At 41.5% G+C, this 26,818-nt stretch overlaps 1 protein-coding gene and 1 long non-coding RNA gene across 3 annotated transcripts in view; one reads left to right on the top strand and one right to left on the bottom strand.

The window, feature by feature from the left end:
* Window positions 1–26,818, top strand: part of ADAMTS9 (ADAM metallopeptidase with thrombospondin type 1 motif 9) — a 211,691-nt gene that overhangs the window by 153,216 nt on the left and 31,657 nt on the right. For both annotated transcript variants that reach the window (XM_048491555.1, XM_048491554.1), the window contains exons 29-30: window positions 8,263–8,430; window positions 19,801–19,974. In XM_048491555.1, coding sequence (XP_048347512.1) covers window positions 8,263–8,430; window positions 19,801–19,974 — 342 coding nt within the window. The remainder of the gene's footprint in view (window positions 1–8,262; window positions 8,431–19,800; window positions 19,975–26,818) is intronic.
* On the bottom strand, window positions 1,888–25,426 carry LOC125429944. Its single transcript, XR_007244071.1, has 3 exons — window positions 25,328–25,426; window positions 19,784–19,943; window positions 1,888–2,353 (listed from the first exon to the last, which is right to left on the bottom strand). It is a non-coding gene; the product is annotated as an uncharacterized LOC125429944 (long non-coding RNA).

Genomic DNA, 26,818 nt, shown 5'->3' with positions numbered 1-26,818 from the left:
TATCGCATACCATGCAGCTGTGGACAAGTCTACATAGGAACCACCAAACGTAGCGCACAGACACTTATCAAAGAACACGAAAGGCACTGCAGACTATTTCAGCCAGAAAAATCAGCAATAGCAGAACACATAATAAACCAACCTGGACATAGAATATTATTTGAAAAAACAGAAATTCTGGACCACTCTGAAAGCCACTACGTCAGACTACACAGAGAAGCAATTGAAATCCATAAGCACATGGACAATTTTAACAGGAAGGAAGAAACTATGAAAATGAACAGAACTTGGCTGCCAGTGTTGAAAAATACTAGGGTCAAGACTGTGCCAAACCAGCTCCACACAAACACAGGATGACCATAGACAAAAGAAACAAAGGCCAGGATACTTCTATTCAGATGCTCCCACCAGTGACCTTGCTATCTACAGGGTTACTCCCAGGCTATAGTCTTCATTGTTACTCATACTTCTATTCAGATGCCCTCAACTATTGACCTGGTTGCCACCTTTGTTACTCACAGACAAGGTTTCCCCACCCACCCTGGACACTCCAACAGATATATACTCCACTTGCTTTCCCAACATCAGATCCTCTGAAGATGCCAGCCACAGACGCAGGCGAAACGTCAGGAGAGAATGCTGCTAGAACACGGCCATACAGCCTGGAAACCACACAGCACCCAAAAAGGATATTGCATAACTGGATAAATTGCAGAAGAAGGCAACCAAAATGTTTAAAGGACTGGAACACCTCTCTTGTGGAGAAAAGCTACAGAAGCTGGGACTTTTCAGTTTAAAAAAAAATAGGTGTCTGAGAAGGGAAGGGACATGAGTTTATAAACTTGTGCATTGGGTGGAGAAAATAGAGCTTTTCCTCCCTTGCGTAATCCTAGAACTCAGGGGCTTCTAATGATGTTGATGAGCAATGAGTTGAGGACAGACAAAAAGAAACACTTAAAGAATATTTAAATTGTGGGATTTACTGCCTGCGGACCTAATGATCACCACAAGCATAGATGGCTTGAAGATGATACTGGATTCCTTAGTGAATCTGTCAATGGATACGTTAATGATTTCTAGCCGTGGTAGTACAGGGAATCTCCATACGCAGAGGCAGCAGGGGTGGCCAACCTATGGCACTCCAGATGTTCATGGACTGCAATTCCCATCAGCCCTTGCCAGCATGGCCAATTGGCCATGCTGGCAGAGACTGATGATAATTGTAGTCCATGGACATCTGGAGGGCCATAGGTTGGCACCCCTGCCTTAGACCCTGTGCCCTGTTTGTTGGCCCTCCATGGCAACTGGTTGGCAACTGTGTGAAACAGGATCATGGTCCAGCAGGGCTCTTGTATTCTGAAGAGAACTTTTTGTCATCACCATCACTTTCAAGTGAGAGCTGGATGGTGCCCAACCAATCTGGCAATATTTCACACATGTCCTGTAATGGATAATTGTGCTGTTTTTACATATGTCATATTATGTGACTTTTAGATCACCGGTTCTCAACCTGTGGGTCGCCTAAGACTCTCTGTATCAGTGTTCCCCATCTGTAAAATGGACAAATGTTAGGGTTGGGGGTCACCACAACATGAGGAACTATATTAAAGGGTCGCGGCATAAGGAAGGTTGAGAACCGCTGTTTTAGATGTTTGTCAGCTGTTTGATTGACAGCCGTGAAAGTCGTCCAACAGCAGACAGGAGGAAATCTCCCCTGCCAACCTTACAGTAGTACCGTGTTTCCCCAAAAATAAGACAGTGTCTTATATTAATTTTAGCTCCCAAAGATGCGCTATGTCCTATTTTCAGGGGATGTCTTATTTTTCTGTGTTCTGTTCGTCGGGTATGCTTCCAAACAAAAACTTTGTTATGTCTTACTTTCAGGGGATGCCTTATATTTTGCACTTCAGCAAAACCTCTACTATGTCTTATTTTCAGGGGATGTCTTATATTTGGGGAAACAGGGTAGTAGGTGTTCATTTTACCATGCAACTTGGACAGGCTTCCTATAGAAAATAGAAGGGTTCCTGTAGCAGAGGTATGTGGCAGTGAAATGAAAATGTCAGTGCTGTATAGAGCAAAATATTGAAGGTTTGATAGTAATACCACCATCATTGTTTCAAAACTGACATGATAAATGTAATAGATTCACTTAGTCTGATGGCTGTCTAAATGTCTCGAAAGCCGTTACGGATGTTCCAGCTTCAGTATCTACCTATTTCTACTTAGCATAAATCAGCCTTCCTGCTGCATCTTAAAGGCTTGAACTGATTAGAATCTCTCTGCACCAGAGGAAGAGTTGTTGGGGCCCGTTTGATGTTACTTGGCTGCATCATCCTGCATCGACTCCATTCTAAAAAGAAAACAGAACGTTACTTTGATTAGGTTACAGTGAAATGTGTTTGTGCCGAAGAACTAAGCTGCCAGGGTGTGTGATATAACATGCAATGACTTGTTTAACATGTAATGCAGAAATCAGAATTGAATCGCTCCCTACATCATGCTGAGCAAGGGGCCCGTTTGGCAACGAACTGTCATATTAAATTCTGGTTGTGTGTCCAGACCCCTTTTGATTCCTAAATCTTTTGGTGGAGACTAATCTGAAACCAAAATGACTCAGAGGCCAGCATGCCAGAAGTGGTCACATTTGAAGAAGTTCAATGAACCTGCAGGAGGAGGTTGGGCATTGTTGCTTTACTACAAAGCTTGCAGCCAACCTACCTGCTGGTTTGCTTTTTGCTGAGGCTCATAATGTCGTGTTGCAGCTGCTTGACCTTCTTTGGAGCTTGAAAGTGTAAAAAAAAAAAATAGCAAGCTTCTTCTGGTCAACCACACATGTAATTAACAGGCTACAACAGCCAAACAACCTGCTCTAGAAAAGGCAATCTTGATAGCATTTCAACGCTGTTCATTTTTGACTGGCTTTCCTAGTTGGACAGCCCAATCCAGATGAGTGGGACTCTGTGGCAACTGGTGACAGTCCAGAAGAGGCAGCACCACACCGCCTCCAAGCAAGCAAGCAGAGGGAAAAGAACCCAGCTGCCACCTGGAAAACTTCATTGAAAATAGCAACTTATACCACATGTTTTCATGGTGTAAGTTATAGGCCCATGGTGGCGAACCTTTGGCACTCCAGATGTTATGGACTACAATTCCCATCAGCCCCTGCCAGCATGGTCAATTGGCCATGCTGGCAGGGGCTGATGGGAATTGTAGTCCATAACATCTGGAGTGCCAAAGGTTCGCCACCATTGTTATAGGCCAACATGAGGGTGTTCCCAGGCTGAGCGCTCCCTGGAAGCTACCGTGTTTCCCCGAAAATAAGACAGGGTCTTATATTAATTTTTGCTCCAAAAGATGCATATGGGCTTATTTTCAGAGAATGGCTTATTTTTTCCCATGATTTTTCACCCCCCACCCCCACCCCCCATGACCAGATCAGTTGCGCCGGGGAATCTGTAACTAGGGCTTATTTTTGGAGTAGGGCTTATATTTCAAGCATCCTCCAAAAATCCTAAAAAATCATCCTAAGGCTTATTTTCAGGGTAGGTCTTATTTTCAAGGAAACAGGGTAACCATTGTTGGCTGCACTCTTGGGAACACTCCTAGCCTGCCCCCTACCACGCTGGCGTCCTCCTTTAGGCTGATGCAGCTCTGGTGGCAGAAGCATCTTCCAGGTCAGGTATCACAGAGCTCCATGGTACCTGCCCACTGCTTTGTTTGCTTTCCTTGCTGGTGTGGGTGACACAATGGTGAGGTAGGCAAGCACATCAGTGCGGCCTGCGCCGCTCCCACAGCCCATTCCACCACACCACCCATCTGGATTTGCCTGTTAAACTTGTGATGCCATGGGATCTGTTTTATACCGAGTCAGACTATTAACTTATCAAGATCAGTACTGTATATTTTGACTAATACCCACTCTCTGGATTCTCAAGTATAGAAAGATCTTTCGTGTGCTGCTGTTTAACAGGAGATGCCAGAAATTGAACCTGAGATCTTCTGTAGGCAAAATACATGCTCTACCATTGAGCCACGCCCTCGTTGAAAAACATCCCTGAAGGCAGATGGAGAATCTTGACCCCAAAAAAGTTTGAAGTATGACACCCTTTGCCTGCTTAGATCATCACAGCATCTTCTGGAGATATCTGACCTGTGAATTGCCTGCTTGTTAACCACCAGAGCATAGGCATTTTCAGAGGTTGTCTCTTCCCTCTGCAATCTGCTCCCCAGGGATGTTCGTGCCTTGCAGGATCTATCAGCATTTCACAGGGCACATAAGGCTTCTTTATATGGTGCAGCCTTATAAGGTTTCTTTATATGGTGCAACCTTTGACATATGTTACGAACTGGAAGGTTGGCTGGTAATTTTATTTTCCAGGCAAATTGTTTTATAATTGGTTTTACTGCCCTATTTATTGATTTCATTTCCATTTCATTTATAGTTATTGTATTTCAAATGTATTTTTAAACGTTGTAAGCTGCCCTGAATCCATTGTGGGGGAAGGGTGCAGGGTATAAATTGAATAAACAAACTGGTTAACCCACTGGTTTTATGACATGAACTGCCTCAGAAGCCCATCTTGCCTTCTATAAAACTGTCCCACCATGTTACATTCCTTTGCTATTTATACTCTTTTGGTCACCATTGTTAATAGTTTTCACAGTTTCCACTCTGATACTTCACTAAGTACAAAAAAAACCTTTCCTCACTTACCTTAAGCCCCGCTGGCCATTTTCCTAAAGTGAAGCGCTGGGTCCAGCTGCACTCTACTTCCAGGGGCGGGTGAGAATGCAGTTTTAACGCGTTCTCGCTTCACAGCGATGTAATTCCTGGCACCTTTTCAAATGGCTTTGATGTCGGGGAAGCCGGGCGCGCGACCAGGAATTAAGTGCTGCCAAGGCTGTGAATTGCGTGCAGCAACCCTCCGACAAGGGTAAGTGGGGAAAAGGCCAAAAACCGAAACATTTTCTCCAACAGTACTGCCTTCAGTGGCAGCCAGTGTGGCATTTTATTGGCAGGAATTGTTGGCCACTGACACACAGCAGTCAAGGGGGAACAAAAGAAAGGTCATCCTTATGGATAGCTGTTGGAGGGGAAGTGGGGAGGGAGGGAGCAGTTTATTTGGCACAATAACCACACCATGAGTTCCTTACTAGGTAGCAACGATGGAAATGTCCAGTGGAAACTCAGACTTTAGTTACCTCAACTAGTGCTATTCTTCCTGCCTGTTCTCCAATGCCCTGCATTGGCAGTGTATAGTTTTCTCCACAGAAACATCTCATAGCTCCACTGTTGCCCAGGCTCTTTTATTCTGCCTAGTAAAAGAGGTCCCTAAGATCGGCCCAAAGCATGTCCCTCTCCTGTTATTTGCGGACGATGCAGCCCTATTATCCCTTTCTCATGTGGGTCTAACAAGACTCCTGCATGGATTCATTGACTTTTGTGAGACAAATGTTCTGCAGGTGAATTATGACAAAACTAAGATCCTGGTGTTTGGAAAAAGCAGTAAAAAACAAGTCTGGGTAATAAAGGGCCACTACATTGAGCAAGTTAAAATTTTCAAATATCTAGGACTCTGGTTTAGCAATAACTTGTCGTGGTCCACTCATCAAAAATATATATTGGCTCGGACCCAGTCAAACGCAAATGCCACTGGGAGGTTCTATCATTCTAGGGGCCTAGTAAAAGAGGTTTTACTTTTAAATGGCCAAAAGATGATTGAGTTAGACTGGATTTCACTCCTTCAATTTTTTATTCCTTGTGGCTCTAAACAACTTGGGTCATCTTCTCCTGTACTATTTCTAATCTGTCAGTTAAGATCTGCCTCTCAAGCCCTGTTCGCCATGTCCATGCCTTCAGAGGTGAGGCAGGTGGCAAATAGAGAAAGGTCATTTTCTGTGGTAACATCTCAACTTTAGAATTCTCTCCCTTTCTTTTAGGCACCAGGCTGAAAGACATCTTTTCACTCAGGCTTCTGGTTTGGAGATTTTATCTCATCAGCACCTGCTTCTGTTTTATGGGTGGTTTTCATGCTTGCTATGTTTTAATGGCTTGTAGCTGCCTTGAGCAGGACACTTGGAGGTGGTATAGAAAGAAAAATAATGTTTGAAATGGTTTCTTTGCTTTCTTGGCTGCCATGTCACACTGCTGACTCATGTTCAGTTTGTGGTCTACTAAGACTCCCTGATCCCTTTCAACATGCAGTAGGTTAGCAAGGCACCTGTACTTCATAACCTGGCTACTTAGAATTTAATCTAAATCTAATCTAGTTTTTTCTTATGATGCGTTCTGAATACAGAGTGAGCTGACAGGGAGATAAAATACATCATTGTGTGACACCTTTGCCAATTGAAAACCATTCTGTTTTTTATATTTTGTCCAAACTCTCTTGTCCAGAGTACAAGTTGTACATCAAACCAGTCATACCCATTTCTTTTAAAACCAACCATAGTTTTTCATGGTCCACACAGTCAAATCTTTGCCGTAAAATATGAAACACAAGCGAATTTTCTTCAGAAATTCTCTCATATGGTCCAATAACAAACGTAAATTTGCATTCTCTAGTGCTTCTTCTTTTTCTGAAACCAGCTTGAAAATCAGACATTTCTCATTCCATATCTGGTAACAGTCTTTATTATAAGATTTTGAGCATCACTTAGCTTGCATGAGAAATTGATGCAGTGGTCTGATAGTTGTTGCAGTCTCTGTTGTCTCCTTTGTTAAACAACTGGAATCAATGTTTCCATTCTGCAGATCATTGTTTTCTTTTTCAGTTTTCCACATTTTGATGGGCTGTGTTTCTATAGCTTGGAATAGCTCTATTGATATCTTTCTACTGGTAATTTGTTTCTCCCAATCACTTTGAGTTTAGATTTTACTTTGCTTTCTAAAACTGTTGGTTCTTCTTCAAGGAATGTGTCATCCTTTCATCTCTTCTGTAAAATTCTTCATTGTGTTATTCTCATCTTTATTTTGTCCTGTTCAATTAAATCTTTCAGCTTGCCTAACCATTCTTTAAATATCCCTTTGATTTTTTTGGATCTTGTGGAACAGATCTCTTCTTCCTTTTCCTTTACACTGATTATTATAATAGTTTGTCTCTATGTGCTTGTTGCTGCAATGTTGCTGCAGTTTCAATAGTCATCCACTGAGTCTTTCTATTCTTTTGGCTACAGGAATAGTCTTTGTGCATTCTTTCTTGATAATATCTGTGATTTTAAACTTTCTAGGAATGTTTAGATTGTATTTTTATCCTCTTGTCAAGAGTTAGAATTCCTTACGGTATTGCTCTCAGTTTAGCAGACACACCCAAATCCCCTCACCACATTAACAGATGGGTCCAAGAGGGGGACATTTCCATTAAAACTAGGTAAAAGATCACTTAGGCTGCTTGGGAATATGCTTAACTATGGTACTCTTTTTGTTCTGCCACTTGATATCACTTGACCACATGAAGCTATCTTTTACTGAATCAAACCATTGGTCTATCAAGGTCAGTATAGTCTGCTCTAATTGGCAGTGGCTCATATAATCTCGAGCACATGTTATGCCACCTAATCCTATTAATGCGAGATACCAGTGATTGGACCTGGGATTTTCTGCATGTTCTACTACCAAGCCATACTCCTTCCCTACTATACATATCATCATATGCCAAAAATCTGCGAAGTCCAGTTTTTAATTTAGAAATCTGGGTCTGCTGTAAGTTACACATGTATTGTATGATTTTATTTGTTCATTTTAAACCTTCTTGATGACAATTAGTTTTTCTCCTTAGTTCCAGTATCGTATGAAAGTGTAAAGGCATTATCCCTATCAATTTCTCCAAAATGTTTCTCCAAGGCATTTTATGCCCTTATTGTTGCCTTTCTGCATTTGACAAAGTGACCATTTCAGTCAAAACACCCATTTCGAATCAAGTCTCAAAATACAACATATTTGAAACATTTTTTCCTGAAATCTTTTGGGGGAGGGGGGGGGCATATTTCTTTCCTCTTCTTTTTTTTGTTACATACCTTATTAAGAGTTGAATACGGATGGAAAGTGATTGAGTGAAGTAGAAGTTGTGAAACAGTTATTGATGGTGATGATCACAAGAAATGCACACAATGTTCTGTTCTGCCGTTCTGTGTGAAATTGTGTCACAGGGGTCATTGTTCATCCTTGCACTGCCAAAATGCAATATCCTGTATTTTTCACGAAATGTGTGTAAGGACATAGCCGTATAAGATACATATGTCTTTACTTTTACATTACAGTGTTCGGTCTCTTGTGGCCGAGGGCAGAAGTATCGAGACCTTTATTGCTTGTCGAAGGATGGGAAACATTTGGAAAGTGATCTTTGTAAGCATCTGGCTAAACCGAACGTGCAAAAAAAATGTAGAGGTGGCAGGTGCCCAAAGTGGAAAACAGGAGACTGGGGCCAGGTAAGATGTGATATCCTATTTTTGCACCAAACATTATAAGTATTATTGAACATCTGGTTAGTAACTGAATGCTGTAGCCCAGTGGAAGCACGCATACAGACCAAATAAAAGCTCCCCCATGCAATAACTGCTATCTCCAGACAGATCTCAAGTAATAGAGTAGTGAGGCCCTCTGCTTGAGGTCCCTGAAGAACAGTACCAGGCAAAGGAGTGGGTTAGGTGGGTCAGCATTCTGGTGTGGAATAAAACTGCTATTTAATGGTCATCTCCACATACTTTTTGTGTTTCTTTGCCAGTGTATTGGTGAAAAACTAAAGTCGGAGCCTTCCGGCACCTTTGAATATGTCCCGGGCCCAGGAAAGCGTCAGTAAAAGCTTAAGTAAAACTCCTGTCCTGCTTTTGAAGCACTAGACTAGCATGGCTGTCCTGTTTAGTGTTTTGTGTGTGTGTGTGCCTTTCTCTCTTCTGAGAAGTATGGCGTCCATATGGCTTGGGCCTTTGATCATGTTCATATAAGACCATGTGGCAAGTCTTCTTTTCACGACCATCTCTAGTCTAACCACTCTAAACAGCCATCTGACAGAGAAGTGTCAGTCTGAAGTAAATGGAGCCGATTCTGGCTGCAATACTTCTGTTCTGTGAATGTTAATACTTTAACCGTGGCTGTACTTTGGAATGAAAATCTGGCTTCTTAATCTGTCTTAATAACTTCCCTAATTATATTTATTTTACAGTCTCTCCTAGCGTCAAAAACCTTGACAATCAGATACTGTCTTTACCTGAAAGGAAAATTAGGGTTTTTTCCCACTTGTGTTGTCAAGATACACATGTGGCCATATTAAATTTGCATACCAGATAAAGTTATGTACAGTAATTAAATCCCATTTGTGTATATACTTTTTATATTCAGGGTCATCATCCTTTTCAGTAAATATGTTATTAGAAAGAGAGAAGGCTTTGAGGGCATGTGAGCCAGAAGGCGTGAAAAGGGGTGATGAGAAATTGTTTTTGTGAAGCAAAAAGTCTCGCCTTACAGTTCCATAATACCCTCCAGTCTCTGGCTTCATCCCTATTTGGGCTATTCCAGTTATTATTTGAAAGTTAGGGCCTCTCCAGCTAATATAGAATTCTCCCTTTTAATGGGAGTTGAGTGAGGGGAGATCGGGACCAGTGGTTGCTAGGCAACAGCCTAGACTGCAGTCAGGTATTGCTTTGCACATAAGCAACCTGGACTGAGCAGAATAGCTGAGCTTGCTTGTCTGCTGCTGAGGGATGATGGGATCTGCAGCAGGCAGTGGATTACACAGAAGCAGAGTACTGGTGAAGGCAGGGCAAAGGCAGAGAGGATGAGGAGGGTGCACAGAAGAGTCAGTTCTTTGAACACTGACACAGCTAAGCCAGGAAAGTCAGTTGGTAAATCTTGATCAGCTGGAAGTTCATAATGGGGTCCCCCCCTTTTTGGCTGTCAACAGTTGTTGACTGTTCCATTGACTGTGGGCCGTAGGGATGAAAAACAGCATGAAAGCAACAGTGCCTCGGTCCCAGCTTTGATAAGGATAGAAGTGCCTCTTGGTTTCCTCCTCCAATCTCGTTCAATCTGGTCAGAGCAGAAAGCAGGAAGCTTCATTTGGAATATAGTGTGCGGTTCAGAGGGGTGGGCCCTGTGTCTCAAAAACAATAGAACAGAGCTGGGAAAAGTGCAAAAGAAGGCAACCGAAATGATTAATGGGTTGGAGAATCATTCCTGTGAGGAAAAGTGAAAGAGTCTGGGACTTGTCAGGTTAGGCGGAAAAGCTTCTGAGGAAAGACTTGATAGTAGGCTATAAAATGTTCCATGGGATGGAGAAAGTGAATAGAGCAGTAGTGGTGAACCTTTGGCACTCCAGATGTTATGGACTACAATTCCCATCAGCCCCTGCCAGCATGGCCAATTGGCAGGGGCTGATGGGAATTGTAGTCCATAACATCTGGAGTGCCAAAGGTTCGCCCCCACGGGAATAGAGGGAGCTATTTCTCCTGCCATAATACTAGAACTCTTCGGCAACCAGTTAAGTTAATGACTGTCGTCTTCCCCCTGATGTTCGATTGATTCCCCCATTGGGAGGGGGCCCTCGAGATGTCCATACACCCCTCCCTTTTGTGTTAGTGGCGTGGGTATGGGAGCTTGCAGATTGTGTTCAGGTTTTTAGGATGGGGTTTTAGTATGATTTTATTGTTGTTGGATTTTTGCTGTTGTGATTTTACTTCAGTTTGGTTTTTATTGTAACCCACCCCGAGACTGTGGGAAAGGGCAGAGAATGGATGTAAATAAATAGAATAACAGAAATAATGAGCAATAGTTCAGAAGAAACAAAAGACCATACTTCCTTGTGATTAAATTTTTGAATTCACTGCCACTTGATGTATTGATGGCCACAAGCATAGGTGGCTTTAACAGAAGGTTAGACAGGTTCATAGAAAATTGGTCTATCAGTGGCTATTAGTCTTGGCAGCTAAAGAAAAGTTCCATCTACAGAGGCAGCAAATGTCTGAATACCAGTGCTAAGGTGCAGCAGTAGAGGAAGGTGTTTGCTTCTATGCCCTGTTTGATGACCCTCCAGGGCACATGGCTTGTCACTGTGTGAAGCATGATGCTGGATTCACTAAATTGAGCAGAGCTCTTCTTATGTTCAGTTGTTACATTGTCCTGTCCAAGACACTGATCCTAATAATGATGTTGAAGTCAGAGAAGGTTCAGCTATGATAAAGAGAGCCATCCCAGGATTAGCTACAAATATTTAACTCATAGGATGACCGTGGGTTGTTCATGCTCCCTCAGCCTAACCTTCCTCATGGAGTTTGGGGGCAGGATAGAATATATACACTTCTCTCTGTTGCTTGGAGCAAAAGCAAGATAAAAATATGGGAGATAGGACCACAATAGATTTGCTTTGGAAGTGAACCAGATCACTGAGCAGCAACTACGCTGCGTTGACTTCAGCTGTATTACATTTCTCCCTAATTTTTTCACTTGGCTATAGATAGAAAGTTCAGTTTACAATCATACATTACAGGCAGATTGAAGAGTTCTATTTTAAAGCCTTAGATCCTGTTTTTAACTGTTAAGAGACTGTTGAATAGCATACTGTTCAGAGTCTTTAGCAAAGATTTGTGCCTCTTTATATCACTCTGATACCAATTTTTGTAGCTAATAAATCATGCTGATTAATGTGTAACAGTCTGTCAGATGCCCAAGCATATATATAAACAGACATTTTAAAATTTCTACAAATTATCTCACATGATTGAGTCCAATTTGAAAAGAAATCCAAGTTAATAAGAATACCGTTTGATTTATAGCCCCTGATAATCTGTTATGACTTTGCAATTAATGACTGCCATTTTATTCTTGTGCCTGGTTGCCTATGCTCAGACCCATTGACACCAGGGGGACTAAATATGCATAACTTGGGGTGTGACATTGGATATGCCGGAGCAGAAAACAAGTCCCCATAGAAAATAATGAAATTTAAAGGAACTGAAGATAAAGACTAACAGCTGATCTGGTAGACTTTGTCTCCAAGGCTAGGTCTGGAAACAAATGGTGCAGAGGGAAATAAATCTAATACTTTTTACAACCTCTATGCATTTCATGAGCAGCTTCATCAGGGGGAATCTAATAAATGAAAAAAGAACACAAAATAATAATATAAACATATGTGATGCATGATTTAAAACATTTTCAAAAGTATATAGAAAAATTATACATAGGACAATTCACAGAACATGTGCTGAGTGTAATATCTAATTACACTGTAATATTGAGACAAGTAAGTAAACAACAATGTATACTGTGTATTGTAAATGTATAAAGAAATCACATTTTAAATTAACATTAAACAGTACTGACCTTTCAGATTCTTTTTAGTAACGTCCCCATAAAAGCAAAAAAGAGGATTTTTCAAAGAAGCTGAAAAAGCAACAATAGATTTATTCCTGCACACTGGAATATCATCCAATAGGTTCCAATTTTTAATGCTTTTTTTTTAAAGCTGCCCTTACAGAAATGTAAGCAAGACTGGTTACCTTCCTGGGTCACTTTTCCCCCCTTGCCTGACAGAATCTCACTTCTGTCTTTAACAACAGCCTTGGCAAGAGATGTTTTTGAAACCTGCTATGGATATCCTTTATCTGCCAAGCTTTTCTATAATATTAATGCTGCCCTTTAAAAATTCTGTAATCTTGTGCAATGTTTTTCCTAATTCTAAGAGACTGACTAAAAGGTGAATTGTTTCTCACATGTGCTGGCTGTCGTATTTAAGGAGGGAAGTTTAGTCAGACTTTTAAAAAATATATAAACTTGTAACAATTTGGTTATTGTCCCTAAAACCCATGATGTGTTAAAAATGTATCTGTTTGTATTTGTACGTAATTCAAATTTTAAATTCATGTCTGTGTTATCAAGCCAACTGTTGAATGTTTTTAATTGGTTCGAGTTCCTTTCCATAATACAAAAACATCACTGTATTTTATAATATGTCTGTGATACAAATTATCTGAACAGTATGTGCGGGGGGGGGGGGGGGGCATCAAAACTTTCCACTACTGGAGCCATGGCAGATCTTTAATTTGCCAGTAAAACTTCCCATTAAATTTGAAATAATTTTTCTTGAATATAATTTCTGACAAGGCCATTAAAAATTAAATGGGGGACAATTTATAGTACATACTATTCAATATCTTTTTTATTATTGTAATGGCTTCTGTTTGGAGAATGCTGGTATATAGGGAGGCCACATCGAATGTAGCAAACCAGTTGATTTTATCTATACATGACAATTGGTCAAGTTTATTAATGAAATCTGTGGTATCTTTTATATGTGAAGAAACATTGGAAACAAAAGGTCTAAGAAAATGGCCCAGATATTTAGCAATGGGTTATAACATAGATTTGCTTTCAGGTACAATAAGTCTCTCTGGAGGGGGCTTTATACCTTTATGAAGCCTAGGTAATATGTAGAATACTGGTATTCTAGGACTTATGTTGTATAGAATTTTTTTTCTCTCTTGGTAAAATGTAACCTATTATCTTACCTTCTTCCAGTAGAACTCTAATCTCTTCTTGGATGGATTTTAAAGACTCATGAGGACCGCAGGGGATATAATCAGTTTGCTTATTGAGTTGTCTCATAACCTCTAGTTCATAGTCCACTGTTTTGTATAACAATTGCCCCTCCATTATCTGCTTCCTTTATCATTATGTAATGCTCCTTGGTCAAGTCGTTAATGGCTTCTCTTAGACAATTTCAATTAGACAAATAAGATTCAGTGTCCTGTTCACTGTTCTCCTTTTCAATATTCTCTGATCTTGCATTAATTTTTAAATACCTGACAAGAGTGGTACAGCACTTGGGGGCATAAATTGTAAAGCAGGGTGGGATTTTGTAGAGCAAGAACTATTTTATAATGCATCCCTCCCCACCCTCACCCCCGGCAAAAAAACTTTTAATCTCAGGTTTCTAACTTGAAAATATCCAACCTTATATCTATTGGATCAATCATTCTGGTGGACAGAATGCTTCCTGAGACAGGTGATGAGGCTGGGGTTCCAAAAAAGACATAGAAGATGAGCTCCACCAGAAACAAGAAAAAAACCCTTGGAAGAAAAAAAACAACACAAACCAAATATAAAATAGAGACTCCACTTTGTAGCTTATCTGATTGAACTCCTACATAGCTAGAAGAAGGAGTTCTAAACAGAAGTTTGTCTCTGTAAACCAGGCCTCTTCCTGATCCAGTGGTAAACTAACATACCCTGCACTATAATGAAATGAACGATGCCAATTTATGCCATGTGGCGATATGGCCGATGGAGTAGTAATGCTGCTGCTGCGAAAGTTACTTGTTTACCAAGTAACATATATCTACGACATCAACTGAAAATGTTTTGAAATCAGCTGCCATTACTCCAACAACACCTCCATATATAGTCAGTCTGGAAAGTCATGTCATTTATCATGGCACAAAGCAATGGCATATTTTGTCTAGCTCCGCTATAGGAAAATCAGAGTGACAAGAAGAATTACCTGATTAAAATGTTATGGCTCTGGTGTTAGATTGCATTGTCAGGGAAATATTTTTATTAGCTGCTGCAAGGGATTTTCTGAGGCCAGTTCAGAAACAACTGGTTAAAAGGAATTTAAAAGCACTCCAATTTTTTTTTTGTGACCTTCGTGTAAGTCAAGGCGCAAGAAGCACCACTAAGAAGAAAGGAGACACTGTGTCTGGAGATTAGAAGAGGAGAGAAGTAGATACCTGGCATACTATTAAAGCTGGATTTGGGGCTGGATTTGTAGGAAGGAAAAGCCAGGGGAAATAATGGTTCGTCTCTCATGCCGTACTATCAGACAAAGGTGGAGGAGGATGAACAGTCAAGAATCATGACTGTGCGTAAGGCATTACTCAAAAGCGTGACTTTGTGGCCCTGTTCCACAGCTAGTTTTACAGAAGGGGCACACGGAGGAGTCGGTGGAAGGGGATAGCCAGAGCCTAACCACTGCTATCCCAAGTGAACATTACTAGCCATACAGATCGCTCCTACCATAAACACTGAACTGGCAACTGGGACTCAGATAATACAACTGTGATTTGGCACAGGAGTGGCCATTTGCTCATTCTCATTCTATAGATCAGCTGACGGTGCTGTTTCTGTGGCTCAGCGTCCTTCGTTTGTTGAATGAATATTTGTCTGGCGACTTTATCCAAACAGCCTACTTCTTGCTGTAAGTCAGCCACAGAAGTCCTTTACAGATACACTCCTTGAATATCATGCCACTTAATTTTATTTTGTTGCTGTTTTATGGACTGATTAGTTAAGTTAGCTGTGGGGAAATAACCTCCAATGTATCAATTCCTTTATGGGCTCTGACAACATCAGAAGCTGAAGTTTTTGGGAGCTGTTTAATTTGTCCGGAAATAAATTGAAATGTTTACCTGCTTTCGAGGTATATCTCATTGAGCATTACAGTGTGACATGAGTGAAGTTTCATTATCTATTCTCCAATAATAATGAACTAAACTTATTCTTAGCCCTCCTTTAAATCCTGTTGCTTAATTAAAAGAAAGTATTTCTGGGGGACAGAGTTATAAAACAACCAGTAACTCACCCCCACAAAATATAAAAGGAACCTAACTTGAAGTTGCAGCAGTCAATTTTCAAACTTGCGATGTCCTTAGAAAGGCACACAAGAACGTGAACCTATAAATGTGTGGCCTCGCCTAGGTGTGTAATCTGAGCAGTCATCATCTGTATCAAAACTGGGTCGTCGCCATTTTTTCAAAAGTTCCATTTCAACTAAGTGTCTTTCTCAGAATAAAACATTTTTCATAGTACAAAGTTACACTGGGCGTAGTTATGTAGAGCTGTCATCCTTCAAGTGGGGACTGGCGCTCTGTGGAATTACAACTCATCTCCAGACTACAGAAATCAGTTTCCCTGAAGAAAAAGGAGGGATGGACTCTAGGATGTTATATCCTTCTGAGTTCTCCAACTTTATTGTGGTGGGAGGGGAGCGTCACATTTTTCGGTGTTTGTGTTTTTGAAGGGTTTTAGTTATCTTTGTTGTTTTGGGTGGTGGTTTTCTGTTCGGAAATTTTTGATTACAGGAAAACCGGAGAGTCCCTTAAAACAACAGGCTCCATCACCAAATCTCCAGGAATTTCCTAACCTAGAGCTGGCAACCATAATCATTACTGCATTTTTCTGCTTTCAGGAAAAGGAATGATTTACATGAATCGTGAGCCATATGTGATGATATCTGTTATATGTTGATATCGTTTACTTTTTTCCCACTTGCCTTTCATCTTTCTCCCCACATTGCTATTCTCTCCTCTGTTTTATTCTCACAACAGCCCTGTGAGGTAGATTAGGCCGATGACTGTGCGACTGGCCAAGGTCACCCTGGGTTGAGTGGGTCTTTGAACCTCCATCTCCCAGGTCCTAGTTCAGCATCCAAACTCTTGTTCCACATTGGCTGTCAAATGAACATTTGAATCACTCCTGCCAAAAAAAGTCTTGGATGTAGCCATGATGTGTCCTAACATCAGTCTCGAAGGAGCTGTTACTATCTTACTGGCAGTACTAATAAGGATATTTTCTTTGATTTCACATACGCCACAATTTATCACTATATATTATTACAGTAAATGGGGAAGATTTATAAGTCACAAACAAGGGCTGAAATCCTTTCCAAAATACACAGCAGTTCAGCGTTTTGTGTACACCCCTGGATCTTTGAATCTACTTCTCCATTATCCCGTAGGGGTGAACACACGTTATTAATCACAGTGAAAAGCGCCACACCATATGGGAAGCATTTGCATCACCTAGCACAGAAATCTAGCTGCATTGTGCCCCACCTTTCCAAGTTACACAAAACTGGCCTTTCATAAATATTTATAACCTGAGGAATGTCCCTCGTCAGCTGTTCTTTGAGTCTGTTCATTTTATGGGGCACACAGACAATAAAAGCTGCAGTGCAGGAGAAATCCTACTTTTAACTTGTTTGGGTAAATGATCTTAAAAAAAAAAGCGATGTAAATTGTCCATGTAATAAAATGAGATCAAAGTGTGATTTGCAAGAAACTAATAATTTGAAATGAAAACCGAAGAAAATTTGGCACCTGACGTGAGATTTATAAATGTGGTGCTAATAAATAACTCTTGCCATCCCAACAGCTGTCAAAATAGTACTTCCAAATGGCAGGATGTTATCCATGGTATCTGTCGTTCAAACATGTTTGCCACAGTGATCCATGCAATCGTCACCTCTAGACTTGACTACTGCCACACAAGGCTACTCTTGGGCTTGCTCTGGAAGCTCCAGCTGGTATGGAATGCAGCAGTGAGAGTCTTTGCTTGGACCCCGTGGCAAGAACACATTATGCCAGTGCTCCACCAGCTGCAAAGGCTCCATGTGGAGTACCGAATCAAGTTCAAGATTCTGGAACTTACCTGTAAAGTCTGGGACCAGCATACCTTATGGCACCGTCTTGCCCATTATGTCCCTCAAAGAGTGCTTTGCTCGACGAACTACTGCTGGTCCTTGACCCAAAATAGTACTTGCAAATGGCAGGATATTATCCATGGAATCTGACTAGCTTCAACCAGGGCAATTTTCTGCCCTGGCCCCAGCCTGGTGAAACACTCTGTCTGGTGAGGCCTGGGCTCTGTGAGACGTAGCACAATTCCACAGGGCCTGTAAGAATGAGCCAATCCACCAGGCATACGATTGGGGGACCTACGGTTTTCCATCGAGGCCTCCCTCTCTTCATCCCCACATGTTATTGGACACCTGCCATCTCTTCATGCCTGAGAAATTGTATGGTTGGTGCAGTAGGTGTTTCTATAATTTTATTGCCTTGTTTTAAGGATTTTAACTTAAATTTTTAAAAATGATGTTAGCCACCCTGAGCCAGTGAGGGGAAGGGTGGGGTACAAATCTAACAATAAACAAATAATAAGAAATAAATGCCAGAACATTTATAGATATTACATTACTAGATTATAAATTGTTGCTTAATCGCTCCCGCATTAACAAGGCCTATCAAACTGTTACCTTCCATTTCACTAAATGTCAGATAAAATACGTGGCACCTTCTTGACTTTTAAGCCTTTCCTCTGCAAAAGTAATTATCCTCTTCTACACATGCTCAAGGTGCTTTTTAAGATGTACTGATGAGCCAAAATGTCATCCATCGTCACCCAAGGGCAGCAATCCCATGCAATCTTACTAGGGAGTCAGTGCAGTTGGATCAAAGGAACTTTTCTGTGCATAGCAATTGTATATAATTGGGCTGCATGTGTACTTCTCAGTACATTGTTGACAACTCCACAGCCCATTACCCACGAATAAATGACCTCTGTGGGACTTAAATGTAAAAGTGTTCCGGACTGCAACCATTATCACTATCATTTTTTACTTAATTGTTTTAACGAGGCTGTTAAAACAAGGATCTCTAGACAAATTATTGCTGGGGTTTTGTTTTCGGTTTGGAACAATGTTTAGCTGGGCTTCACTGAGATTAGCGATAGGAAAATATGTTCCAATGATAATAAAATCAGGAGACAATTACATGAAAAAGACAAGAAAGCTGATTGTTAGCTTTGCAATTAGCCACACGCCAGTTGCTGTGGAGAAAAGCCTGTTCCCTCCCTTGGTGAGGAAGTAGGCAGAATTCCCAGAAACTTTAAAAGGCAGTGATCCCACTGATTTACCTGTGACAACCTTTGAGGAGCACGACTTTGTAATCGGCAGGTGTGGCGACGTATGTCAAACCCTTTTATTGTGTCTGAACTTCGCCGGATCAGAGGCATTCTCGCCCCTACCCTCCAGCAGGGATAATTAGTTGAAATTGGCCATGGCATTCAGGAGGTTCATAATTTTGTTAAGAACCTTCAAGTGTCCATTTACGTCAAAGCATGAAAAAGTTGCTATTTTGGAAGATAAGACCGGATGGTATTTATATATGTAAGGAGTTTTGAACACACAGCTGTGCCTCAAACAATTCTCCAAGAATGCTGTAGCTGGAAGCACTGTATGTATGTGACATATTTTTTTGTGTCCTTCAGAATATTTGCGGGGGGGGGGGGGGGGTTCTGTGGGTCAAAAGCCTGCCCTGTCAAGGGGTAGACTCAATTGATCTTTTCAGTCACTAAAAATAGCTCATTGTCCGTTGCTTCATTTTCTTACACTTTCTGGAAATGTACGATGGTTACATCATATGATGACTTGGTTTGTAAAACTGAATTTGAGTATGTTAAGCTGATGGGAACGGGGGGTGGGGGTGGTAAACCGATAAATGGTTCAAGTGTAGTGCTTTATAATCAGTTGTAAGTCTTTATGTTCATCCCAGTTTTGGGGAGTGGTCAGTAAGCATCAGGTCTTCGTTTTCTGTCTCAGGGCGTTTCCCCACTTGCCACGCCCCCCCGTATGCCGCGCGCTGCTCTCAGCGCGCGTCATTTCTGGAGCGCGCCCGGGCTTCCCCACAACGCCGTTTGGAAGAGCACCAGGAATGACGCGCGCTGAGGGGGCGCGACAGCGTCGGGGCGGCTGCGTTGTCGCCTCCCCTGTAGTGGGGAGTGCCGGGGGACCCTGTGCTACTTGCCTACAGTAGCGCGCAGCTACTGGTAAGTGGGAAAACGCCCACAGTCTTGTGTCAGCCCTGCTCGAAACTGCGGGGGGGGGGGGGGAGGGCATTGTTGAATTCCCTGCAGAAAGTGTTGGGGGCCTTCCTTAGAATTCTTTCTCCCATCTGAAACAGGTTATCAGAGATTCTTTGCCTGCTATAAAAAAATCAGATATTTGACACTTACTTTTTGTTCTTCCTCAGTGCTCAGTGTCCTGTGGGAGAGGCGTTCAGCAGAGAAGTGTCTACTGCCATCTTGGCACTCACAAAACAATTAGGGAAACCGAATGTGACCAGCTCAGCAGACCAGCTTCAGAACAGGAATGCCAAATGACAGAATGTGCCATCTATACGTGGGAAACAGAAGATTGGCAGGATGTAAGTAGATAAGAGAGTGTGGCTGGAAGCATGGCTTTCACTAAAAATACATTAAAGGAACAGTGTTCTTGGTATTCTTTGCTATTGTATTATTTATGGGGGGGGACGTTATGAAGCGCACAGTGATGGATGGAACAGCTGGTTGGTTCAGAATATTCTGTTGCCAGGTAGTCAGTGTTTGTGATTCAATTCAACCTGCATTTCCCATTCCTTTGGCAAGCTGTTAAATGTTGGACAAGCAACTGTTCTGCAGATGTTGACAGTATTGTGAGCTGCTTTCATGATGAAGCATTTGCACAACTTTTTGACTTCCTCAGATCAGCTCAGATCTACTGAACATGTAATCGGGGGATGTGAATTTGCCCATAGGTGTAATACTTTTGGAATTACCGGCGTTCCTAATGCACTGTATACACAGAGGCTGTGTAAACAGTGCAGAAGACCAAGTCAGATTTATGTTTTCCAATATGTGTATCCTTTGGTGAAGAACTGTGAGTTATGGTTCTTATTTCTGTGGAAAAAATTAATCTCAGAATCAGCCCCCAAAATAATACCTCCGCCTGATGCATATTGCTTGGTTTCTCTGAGAAGGTAAGTTGATATTGTATTGTCGAAGGCATTCTTAGCATTTGTGAGCTATTTCATCATATTTTCATATCGCCCTTTTGGAGGGGGGAAACCACAGAAAGCATTTTCAGAAATCCTGAATAGGAGAAGGTTGAATATTGGTGAGGATTAAGTAAAGCATATCTGTATGAGAGGGTCTCTCGCTTGTCATTTTGTGCTTTACTGCCAAACTCATTATGAGGGAACTTGCAGTACCACTGTACCTTAGAACACTTGTGACTGCTCAGTAGGCCTGGCAAGCCCTCGATCAGGGCAGGAGATGCCCCACTTGGCGATCCTGTTGCTGCTGCAGAGGGGAAATTGTAAAAAACCTCTCTGACATCACAAGCATGATGATATCACAGGAAAAAAAACCATAATGTATCTGCTGATTCCTAGATAACCTTGTCCCTTCCGGGTTTTCCCAGGATGTGACATCATCGCAATCATGATGCTGAGGGCTGCTCACCAGATTCCTATCCCAGACTGACCTATAGGATGCCAGATTCAGTCTGGCATCCTACTCATCAGACTATATCAACAAAAGAAGAGCTTGGATTTATACCCTGCCTTTGTCTCCTGAAAGGAGTCTCTACGCTGCTTACAAACTCCTTCCCTTCCTCTTGCCACAACAGACACCTTGTACTAGACACCTCTTGCCACAACAGACACTTTGGACCAATCACGGTTCTATCAGAGCTCTCTCAGCCCCATGTACCTTATAGATGGGGCTGAGAGAGTTCTGACAGAACTGTGACTAGTCCAAAGTGGAGGAATCAAACTGGGTTCTCCAGATTAAAGTCTGCCATTCATGTGGAGGAGCAGGGAATTAAATCCAGATCTCCAGATTAGATTCTACCTGCTCTTAATCACTTCACTGCTCTGACTCTGTGTAGTCCTGTTTAGTATTATTTTCTGTGCAGAAGAGTGTGGAAATTACTGCCTTCTTGGGAATCTATGATGGAGACAAGCAGGGTCAAAGTATGTGTAACTGAACACACAAATAATACGATATTTTGTAGTTTGCAGCAATTGAATCTGCTAAATAACTGTGTCCAGTTCCCACTACAAAATATTTGTCTAAAGCCCTTATGCTTGTTTGCTGTTCCAGTAGAATTAACCTCACCTCTGTTACTTATAACTGTATATTTTTACAGTGCTTATGATAAACCTGTATGAACTAATAGTAGCGATGACAGAAGTGGCAATAGCATTGAATACATTATGCTCTTTCTCACCGAAAGATGACAGGAGATTTGTGAATTAATCGGCCATTTCCTGGACCTTCTTTGTTCTAGAATGCTCTACTAGTGCCTTGGGGACAGAACTAGGTAACAGCAGGACCGAAGCAGAGCATTCTAGAACAATGAGGTCCAGAAAATGGTCAATTAATTCATAAATCTCCTATCACCTTTCAGTGAGAAAAAGTATAACCACCAAGAGGGTTTATATCATTAGATTGCTTTCTGTTCTCTTTGCCTCAAGTGCTGGGGCTGCTTTTGTTCTCCAGAAATCTTCTGTATTTTTTTGTGCCTGCACATGATCAAGTCGGGCCACAAAAAGAGCTATGCTTTGAAAAATGCCTGAATTTTCAGCACTTTCCCTAAGATTAGATGTCATGAGCTAGAAGTGCTATAACAGAAGTGTATATGACAAACATCTGACAGAGGCAATAGTGCACCGATTATCCACAATAAGCAGTGAACATGACTGTTATGAGGTGACTGGGGGATTATTGGGTTGGTTATTGGCTCAGCAATGTTGGCTAAATCTTGCGTGAGGGCATTTCAGTTGGCAGATGGCGTACAAAATGAACTTACTGCCAGGGACAAGTGCCAGCTAGATCATTGGAATGGTTCTTAAGGCAAATGTTCAACATTAAGTTCTGAAGAAAACCCAAGGATGCATCTAAAAACCTATTAAAGTTGGCGTCACTTCAGAACAAAGCAGGAAGACAAAGTAACAGAGTTTTTTATGGGCGGTGTTTGATCTATTTATGAATTGGGCAGCATAAAGAGTACTCTTAGCTCTTGTCATTTGTATAAAATTATGACTACTGGGGTGCTGTGTGGCCGTGTTCTAGCACCATTCTCTCCTGACAGTTCACCTGCATCTGTGGCTGGCATCTTCAGAGGATCTGATAGTAGGAAAGCAAGTGAAGTATATATACCTGTGAGTAACAATGAAGGTAGCAAGGTCACTCACAGGTATATATACTCCACTTGCTTTGCTACAATCAGATCCTCTGAAGATGCCAGCTACAGATGCAGGTGAAACGTCAGGAGAGAATGCTGCTAGAACATGGCCATGCAGCCTGGAAACCACACATCACCCCAGTGATTCCGGCCGTGAAAACCTTTGACAATACAAAAATGATTACCCTGTTTTCTTCAGGATAATCCACTTATTGAGCAAGTACCTAAGCAGTGAGTGCAAAGTTGTAACATGAAAGTTTGTATAAATCATAAAAACTTGCTTTCTGCAGGAACAACTGTATTTCATACTTTTAAAAATCCTTTTCCGTAAAGCAACATGCAGTATTGTGCAGGAAATGGTTGACAGTGAAGAGTGAAGTACACATAAAGAAGAGGAGGAGTTTGGATTTATACCCCAGTGTTCTCTGCTGTAAGGAGAATCAAAGGGGCTTACAAACTCCTTTCTCTTCCTCTCCCCACAACAGACACCTTGTGAGGTAGGTGGGGCTGAGAGAGTTCCGAAGAACTGTGATTATCCCAAGGTCACCCAGTTCACAAAACCAGTTCACCAGATTAGAGTCCACTGCTCTTTACCACTACACCACACTGGCTTCAAGTATAGCAAGTAAACCCCACCCACTGTCGAGATTCTGTCATAACATATATGAAAAAACTCTAGTCGTCAAACTGCAGGTATCAAAACTGACTACGTTTAGCAAAGGAAGTGGCATCAAGGCAAAAGTCTCCACCCCTAATGTTCATGATTACACTTAAAGGCGTATAGAAGTCCTATTCTCTGTATGTTACAAGGACCAAAAAGGTTCTCTTGCTGTGATCAACAACCCTGCATTTTCATGTACAGATTTTGTCAAGGTTCTCAATCTACGGAGCTTACAAGAATTTAGCACTCTTTCAAGGGAACATATGAATACTCGGAGCAGATTTCGCTGTGGGATTTGTCACCACGATGCCATTCACCCTGCTATATACCTTAGTTTCCACGGAGAGGTTATGTGAAAAGGTGGTGTAGTTATAAAATGTAGACGAGGTAGGAAAACAAAGGCCATTCTCAAAACAAAATGTCTAACAAGTTTATTTGCACACCTTTAAAAAAAACGTTTCTATAGCCTGATAAAGATGGTTCTGGTTAGAAAAAGATATGCAAAATAATGAAACACCTAGCAGTTCCCAGCATAGTGATTTCACAGGGCCTGGCATGATTAATATTTACCTATACAGTCAAAGTATCACAGCAGATTAGTTAACATCAGCTAATTTAGGAAGCTGTGGGAAGAAGGAAACACCCCTGTTTGTGTTCTCAGTCTGATGGTTGTCCATTTTGTGTTTTGTAAACTTCTCAGGCAGGTCAGACCTGTGCATTGATTTTGTGTGTGGTCTTTATTGAAACAGGCCTGGATTGGGTGCTGAAAGCCAGCATGGTGTACACATTAAGAGCAGTGGGCTCTAATCTGGAGAATCAAGTTTGATTCCCCACTCCTCCACATGAAGCCTGCTGGGTGACCTTGGGCTAGTCACAGTTCTCTCAGAGCTCTCTCAGCTCACCAACCTTACAAGGAGTGTATCACCAGAAGAGGAAGGGAAGGAGTCAGTGAGCAGCTTTAAGACTCCTTACAGTTGAGAAAAGTGGGTTATAAAATGCAAACACTTCTCTCTCCTCTTCTATCTGTGGCAGGTTTCATACATTGTATATCACAAAACTGTCAACAGATTTTTTTAATGTATCTTTGTAAATATGACTCACTAAGCACATAATATAGTTTTGAACTGAGGCAATTGATTTTTTTTGTTTGCCTTATGCCCTCTCTGCCCATATAAGTTTGTGAAGCAACTTTGTGCTGAGCATATTGGGCATTGGTGTTGTTTTGTGAACGCACAGCTCTTTTCTTTCATCGCCTTTACATGACGAACTTCAGTGTGAAGTGATGGGTGCCAAATATACAAAAAGCAGACGACTCAGTGCCCGGTTCTCAAATTTTGAGTGAAAGTCACCGACAGCCGAAAGAGTACCCAAAGCTGAAGCAGTAGCCTCCTCCTTTTAATCTTCCCTCACACAATGATCTTGTCCTTGACTTGCCTCAGTGTGTTATGTTAATGCTATTAGAAGCCCCCGTGATAACCCCCCTCCCGGCATATTGTGGACCGTGGGGATAATTTTGAAAGGGAAATACACATTTGCTTTCCGTTAGCTTAAAATCCAGAGAAACGGCAGTCGCGTACAAAGATAAAGTGAGGATTAATCAAAGCCCTCGGGAAACGTATATTAATTCAGCTGTTTGAAAACATTGGGAGTCAAGCTGCGCTACAATAACAGATACCACCTCAGAATCCTGTTGCTGTCGAAAGTAAAGAACAAAGAAAGACCTGACCTTGCCTTGTTGGTGTTCAGCAGGACTCCCTGTTAAAAAGGAGAGGTGTTGTAGGGAACAAGCTGTAAACATAGCACATCAAAACTAATTCAGGTAATGCATTTACAAGCCCTTTTTTTAAAAAAAAAAGTAGGTCATCAAATAGCATGTGTTTGCTGAACTTACCAAATTTGAGTAATTAGCTCCCCAAGTCATGGCTCCTGCTCTTTCTCTGTCTCTTTCTTTCCCTCTTGCTGTTTCTCACCATTTTTTGCTTTAACTTTCTACAACTGGGAAGCATTAGATGCCCCTCCCCCCCCTACACGTTGCCAACCCTTTTGTGGGAGGTGAATGTTTGATGGGTCACGCTGGTTTTCTAAAGCTTTCCAGCCTCCCCCTATGCTGGGTGTGGGCGTGTATGCACACACACACACACAAACACACACAGACTCTAAATCTCTAACATGTGATAGAACCAAGTGTCAGGAATGTCTTTTTAAAATTATTTTTAAAGCCGTGTTGTTTTCTTCCTCAGACATAATAATTAATTAAACGATAGCACACACTTTTGAATCCTCGGTCCTTTATAGGCACAGATAAGTCAGATGTTCTTTTTTTTTCTTTTTTGGTTTGGCTGATGGCCTGTTAATGGGAAGAAACCTCACCTTGTGAGCAAATAAAAATCGTTTGCTTGTAATTTATTGAGATTAAGTACAGACTGAATTAAGCCAGCGGGTAGTAAATCCAAGCTGACATAAAGGGATTGTTTGAAACAGGGCTGCATTCTTATTAATGCCTGAATTTAAACCCCTGTCTCTTCCCGATTCAGTTTTCCCTGCTAGAATTCAGATGTGCCTGTTTCGCTTCGTTTGCATATGAGACTTATCTGGAAGATGGTCTGGAAACTGAATTGAATCTTTTGTACTGAACCTGTTTCTTCATTAGGAGAAATCTTCTGTTATTATCAGGGTGTGCTTGTAGGGGCCGTATCTTGCCTGAACTAACAGAGCTGTGTGTGTCATTGGGCTCAATTCAAGGTGCAACTCCTCACCTTTAAAGCCTTAAATTGCTTGGATCTTATTTGACGTCTACTTCTGTATCTACCTCCTTGCCCCAGTGTTTGAGTGGGGAGATCTTGTTCCGGGTAGTAACATCACTGGGAATGTGATCAGCTATGTCTTGGGGTATCACAATGGGTAGTGAAATGTTTGTAGAACTTCCCGCACTGATGGCCGTCCCAACTGGTTGTATTCAGTGGAAGACATCTGTCAGATGATAAAACCAAGTGCAGAACTTGCAGAAAAAAATCCAAATCATATGCAGTTAGAATTCCATAATCCCATTGCAGTGACATTGTTTTTTCTCTCTTGAAAGGAAAGTGTAATAGTGCTCCTACCAAAAGCACTGTCTCCTAAGTTCAGGCTTTGAATTCTGCAGGCTACTAAACAACACCTTCATAATTTCCTTGGTCCTACAGACTTTCCTCCCAGTGTAGCTCAGTGTAGTTATTAGCTCGTGCTTTGTACTTTCCTCATCTAGAGGTCAGAAAATCCCCATTGAATAGAATATACAGCTTGTTTCCAGTTTCTATACTGCATTCCGGGCTAAAGGATGCTGAGTGGAAAAGGTCTTTGAGGTCACAAGGAAGAAGGAAATCTCTTCGATCTGAATTCTTCT

The sequence above is a fragment of the Sphaerodactylus townsendi genome, linkage group LG03, assembly GCF_021028975.2.
Source record: "Sphaerodactylus townsendi isolate TG3544 linkage group LG03, MPM_Stown_v2.3, whole genome shotgun sequence".
NCBI classification, from domain to species: domain Eukaryota; kingdom Metazoa; phylum Chordata; class Lepidosauria; order Squamata; family Sphaerodactylidae; genus Sphaerodactylus; species Sphaerodactylus townsendi.
Note: the sequence above shows the minus strand (reverse complement) of the source record. Positions and strands in the feature narration are given on the sequence as shown.